The sequence below is a fragment of the Mesitornis unicolor genome, unplaced genomic scaffold, assembly GCF_000695765.1.
Source record: "Mesitornis unicolor isolate BGI_N332 unplaced genomic scaffold, ASM69576v1 scaffold17889, whole genome shotgun sequence".
NCBI lineage: Eukaryota > Metazoa > Chordata > Aves > Mesitornithiformes > Mesitornithidae > Mesitornis > Mesitornis unicolor.
In genome coordinates this window covers 13,566-19,046 of record NW_010209449.1, presented here as the reverse complement: position 1 = coordinate 19,046, position 5,481 = coordinate 13,566, and the positions used below count along the sequence as shown (strand labels likewise).

At 42.1% G+C, this 5,481-nt stretch overlaps 1 protein-coding gene across 1 annotated transcript in view; it reads right to left on the bottom strand.

The window, feature by feature from the left end:
• The window catches only part of TSPAN2 (tetraspanin 2), a gene marked incomplete at its 5' end in the record, with an annotated part of 17,978 nt that overhangs the window by 1,718 nt on the left and 10,779 nt on the right, over nt 1–5,481 (bottom strand). Inside the window, 5 exons of the mRNA XM_010192884.1 lie at nt 643–726; nt 1,471–1,545; nt 2,669–2,770; nt 3,298–3,372; nt 3,820–3,917. Of these exons, the coding sequence (XP_010191186.1) occupies nt 643–726; nt 1,471–1,545; nt 2,669–2,770; nt 3,298–3,372; nt 3,820–3,917 (434 nt within the window). The remainder of the gene's footprint in view (nt 1–642; nt 727–1,470; nt 1,546–2,668; nt 2,771–3,297; nt 3,373–3,819; nt 3,918–5,481) is intronic.

Genomic DNA, 5,481 nt, shown 5'->3' with positions numbered 1-5,481 from the left:
GGGAAAGTTATTGATGCTTTGATGACATGATTCTGTGAGACAGCTTCCTGCAACTAGGTGCTGCATGCTTAGGAAAGAAATGCTGTTCTGAAAACTGTGCAGTTTAAATCTCTTCCATTAATGAAATACATACTGACCATTGGATCTGTACCTACAAAATCTCTTTATAAACTGTCCTTCACATTGAACCAATGCTACAGCCAACATTTTCTTGGAAAGCCATTTCTATACAAAGGGTAGATACTCTCTATTCCTCATGAAATCTAAGGATTGGATCCTCAGAGGGCCTAAAGCATCAGTCTGCAGTTGTTTTGGAATAGATAAAATGCTGCTATGGCCTTTTGCTTTTCAGTTTGGTCCATGTGCACTTCGTTTTCCTACTATTACAACAGAATAAGATTACCATTAGACACTTTGGACCCTGTCTAAGGATACAAAGTGAACTGGTAAAACAAAGTTGTGCAAGTCTGCTTGTGCCAATGTGGGCAATTCCCAGAGAGAGGACACACTGAAAGTGATAAGAATAGCTGTACCTGTGAGGAATCTCACCAGTTGCTGCAAAACACCTTCCACAAGGCTTTGAGTAAGGGACAGGGTACCGGGCTCATACAGATTTGAGAGTGAGAACATAGATTTACTCACTGTGGTGCCAGCAATTGCAATTCCAACAATTCCGACTAAATGCAGATGAGCATCAATTACATTCTGGATTTCAACCAGGCAGCTCTATTAAAAACAAAATTGAAAGATGTTTTACTTGTAGAAAAATGTGCTCCAACCAACTGCATCAGCTGTTCTCACTAAACAACAGATAAACATAAAAAAAATTATTGCAGTCACTGTCCTAATTCTTGCATCTGTGCTTTATGTTTTGTTGGACGATTTTCACAGCATATTCCCTTTTCTAGTGAGACTTACATACCTCTTACCTCTACAGACTGATACATACAAGTCATTTTCTTACAATCAGTTTTCCCTAAATTTGAAACCCTTTCTGTGATAGGCCATGCTAAGTCAGGAAGTCTGACCCTTCAGACTGACGTTGTACTCACCAGCAGATTCCAAAAAAGACAGAAATAACACTATCCTTCCTAACACCAACTGAGTTTCTAGTCAGGAGTCTCCATGCATGATTAAGGCAGGCACTTGCCAAAATTCATCCTTCTCAGGGCCTTTTCTTTAGGACTCCTGTTCTGCTACATCCTTCCCACTTTTCAGATGATGTAATGTTTGAAGGATAGGATACCATAGGGTGGTACAAGCAGGCTTCAAAAATGAGGGCTGGGCATGTTCAATATGACCTCCAACTTATTTCTGCCTCCACTTTGCCCCATGTTGTAGGGAATTTCATGCTGGAATTTGCAAGGTAAAAGAAAGTTCTTCCTTTCTTTTACTTAGAGAATGTCTCCAGTTTTACTAAACAATTAACATGACAAAGTCATTAGAACAACCAGAACAGAGGATGCTTGCCTTTGGCATCTGGATATTCTCTGGACAGGGTAATGCCATGTGTTGTTCCATGTTACCTTTACCACAGCACTGGAGCTAAATGAGAGAGAGAGAGATGAAGAATCAAGAAGGGGAAACCATAGACTTGTTTCATACTGAAAGTGAGACAATAAATAACTAAAAAAGGAAACGACACAGATCCGGTAATAAATCTGTTCCCTATATTCACTGCTACCTTTGGTAGAGTTCCAACTGCATGGGCCAAAACTCTCAAAAATCGGTTTCAGTTGTCTGAAGCCGTAGCAAACACAGCAAACCCTATTAGCATCAACTTCCAAAAGGGATTTTTATCACAGTATCTCATAACAAAGCAAACAAGTGGATTTTGGAAAAGCAGATCCCTGGCTTGCAAGGAAATGAGAGCTGTTAAAGGGAGAAAGCAGAAAGTTCAAATAGTGCATACAGGATTGCGGGCAGCGCACAAAAGCTACAACAGCGAATGCTAGAATCTTTATTTCTGACAAAACATAGTGCTGGGTTTGGAGACCCAGTAATAAATCAGTGTGTTTCAGAGGGTTTGTTTTTGCTGCTTGCCTATCTCTCACAAAATGCTTGGAATTCCTCTTTGGGTCAGAAATATGGGAGAAGGACAAAAGGGTCTGAGGTTGTGAAATGTTTGTCCTAAAGAATGTGGGAATGCTGTAAGGAGCAACAAAGCTTGGGCTTGATCTCTGTGGGAGGGAGTGTAGACACAGGATGGACACAAATAGGTTCTAATTCTGATTCAGTCACTAACTTTTTGGGTGGTCTTAACTGAGTCACACTTGTGTTTTTGGTTCTTTACCTACTTGGATCAGTCAGTGATAGGATCTGCCACATTGTGGGTCCTGGGACACAGGTCACAGTTTTTTCTCTGACAAATGCAGAGACTCAGACCTGTCTGCCTCTCTGCAGTTGTGAGTATTTATTCTTGGAGTTTAATATTCAAATAGGCCATAATAGTCATATCTTGTGCATGTGAAAGACCAGAAATATCAGCTGAAATTTAAAAGCCTGATCCATTTTAAGTAACTATTAGTTACTTAATAGAATAGAACTATCTTAATAGAACTATCAGTTCTATTCTTTCATACCTTAGTGTGAAGAATTCTCCATTTTAAAGGGTAATGTGACAGTAAAGGAGTAGTGCAAGACATTAAAGCTCGAGAGGGCTACTCACAGCCAGGTGGTAGTGATAGATAGTCTTGTTGACCTTCCCCCCTGGGTTTCTCATATAGTCATCATAAATGTCTTCATAGATTTTCTGGGCTTCCTGTATTGCCTGCAGAAATCAGACTTTCCAAGTGAGTGGCAAATAAGTCTTACCCCCAGTCTGGTGCAGTCTTTCAGCTTGTGTCATCAACCTCCAGAACAGAAAATTGTGCTTAGGTACCACGATTGAAAAGACAGATTTTGTGGCCTGATGCTATTCAGAGGGACTCTGCATGGGTCAGAATGTACACATGCTGTATTCTGTGTTTTGGTCAAGCACTTTTGGAGAAGTTCAGTGCTTGAATTTGTCTGCCCTTTTCCCAGGCAACACCCTCTCACATAGTTCTGCTTGATGTTCCTTGTGGATGCAAGGTTGAACCACACCTGTAGATTTTCTTTAATGGAGTGGGGCAAAAACTGCGTCCCATGCTGGACTTATGGTAACACAAGCTCTTACTGACTCCAGATAAGAATGTCAGAGAGTTCCTGGGAAAAGTCTCCAGGAAAGTTTTCTTATGCAAGAGCCAGACTGTAGGTCAGTTGGCACTGGAACCCATAACTGCCCCATTACTACATTAGAAGTTGCTTGCTACTTACCACTTTCTTGCCTATAAAGGCAAATACTCCAGCAGTGATCTCAGCTGCAAATATCACCAACAGGCAAGCAAAGAACTGCACAGGAAGAAAAAAACCTTATATTAATACATCGTGCACAGTGCTGCTTTATATGGACTGCCAGTTAGTCCCTTAACTGTGCCCAGGCCTCAGCAGCCCACACAGTAACTGAAGGAGGTAAGCAGGGTCCATAACAAGGGTGTCAAGTTAGATTTCTTGTACTATGGGAACAAAGGTGGAAACTCTGAAGATGTGGCTCAGATGGTAGCTTCAGAAAAGACAGAAGGTAATTCCAGGAAATGTATCACATGAAACAAGCAATGGCACTTCTTCATGTGTCGAAGCTCTGCACTAGCACGGTGGCTAGAGGTGCTGGATTAGCCAGTAAAAAGACATAAGAGATTTCAGGTGTCGGACAGCAAAGATCTTTCCATTAATGACAGAAAACATACGCTTTTCAGTGATTTTTCTGCACAGCCCAGGCCCTTGAAACCTTTTACTTACTGCTCCAAGTAAGCACTGAGACTCCCGCGCTGCTCCACAGCACCCAAAAAATCCAACTGTGGCCATGAGAACCCCTGTTCCCACCAATACATAGAGTCCTATGAAAAATCAGACAAGAATTAAAAAAGGTTTCTTTTCCCAGAGTCTGCTGCCTACTTTGTCAAAACCACACATTTGTCAGTAACAGTGGTCTCTGGCTCTCACAAAGAACATTTGTTACACTGAAAAGTTGCTCTTGCCACAAAGAGAGACCAACGATTTCTTCAGAATTCTTGGAGAATCTCATGAAGACAAATGAGACGACTTCCACCTCCCAAGCTTCCTGTCCCAAAGGCAGCTCAGTCCAGGAAGAAGATCCTCCATACCAATCCAGAACCGCCTTACAGCTCTTCAGCGAGGGCAGTAAGGTAAAAATAATCCAACATTGCTAGGGGTCTTATTTCTGTGGAGCCTGGAATGTGCTGTACTGCTATGCAGGGTTGGAAGTCAGAAAGCTACCTGGCAGCTGTGCTCTGTCAGTTAATAAATACTTAATATAATGTCCTTATAAATAAGGACAATTAATAAATTTAATTAATAAAAAAGGACATTTGAAGATCTTCAGGAGGGGTACAGGCACTATAGTGTGATGTTCCTCTGAAATCAGTGCTTTGGCTGCGGAAAAGGCTCATTGCTACTGGAAATAAAGGATGATTATGGGAGCCCCTTAAAAGCTGTTAAAGGGAGTGAACGAAACAATTTGCACCCTCTGGCAAAACAGTGACTGGGAAGAACTCACTGACCTGGGGGAGGTCATGAGCTCAGCAATAGCCCTGAGTTACTGCAGAGTGGAAGCTTGTCTGCAGCTCAGCGCTCCGAGCTCGTGTCTTCCTTTTACAGTAAGTGGCTGCTTTGCTGCCTGCTGGGCAGGTATCAGCATCATTGCTTGCTTTTTCTTTTCTCCAACATACTGATGCAAGTGTGAGAACATGAGGTATCAGCAGCTTTTAAAGGCTGTTACCTTATGTGTTATGATCAGAACACTTGGAGAAGAGTAGCCTGAAAATTGATAGAATCACAGAACCACACAAATAACATCACATATTAGAAAAAAGGTGATTCAGTATGAAAGGACTAGAGTGTCTAAGATGTAGAGGTCAAGAACCTTGCATGCAAGGCCTACAAACAGCATCTCATGATGTGTGCTGCCCTCATCTGAACTGCAAAACACCTCCCACCACCTAACTTCAACGGGCAGAATTGGAATGGTTCTGCAGCAGCCAGTGGCAACGCTGCATTGCCTGCATGTTTTGGATGTTCTCAGTTAAGTGTTATGCAGTTACTGAACCACTTAGAGGACTGCTCAGACACCTTAGCCAACCTCTAACTGGGACAGCATTGGACTTGAAGCTACTGGCATAAGGAGTTATCTAGTGTGTAGGCAAATTTAATGACATAAAGAAAGAACAGCAGACTAAACACGTTAACAGGATAATGAAGCAATCTGGGGATGAGACTGCCAGCAAAGACCAGGCCTGAGACAAGTACAGGATATGGGAGATGTCAGGGTAGCCCCATTCACAGTTAAAGGTCTAGGACCCTAGGTATTTTCAGAACTTGACAGGATAAAACTGGTAGAGGTAAGGGGAAAAGCATTCCTCTTTGCCACCTGTAAAACTGCAG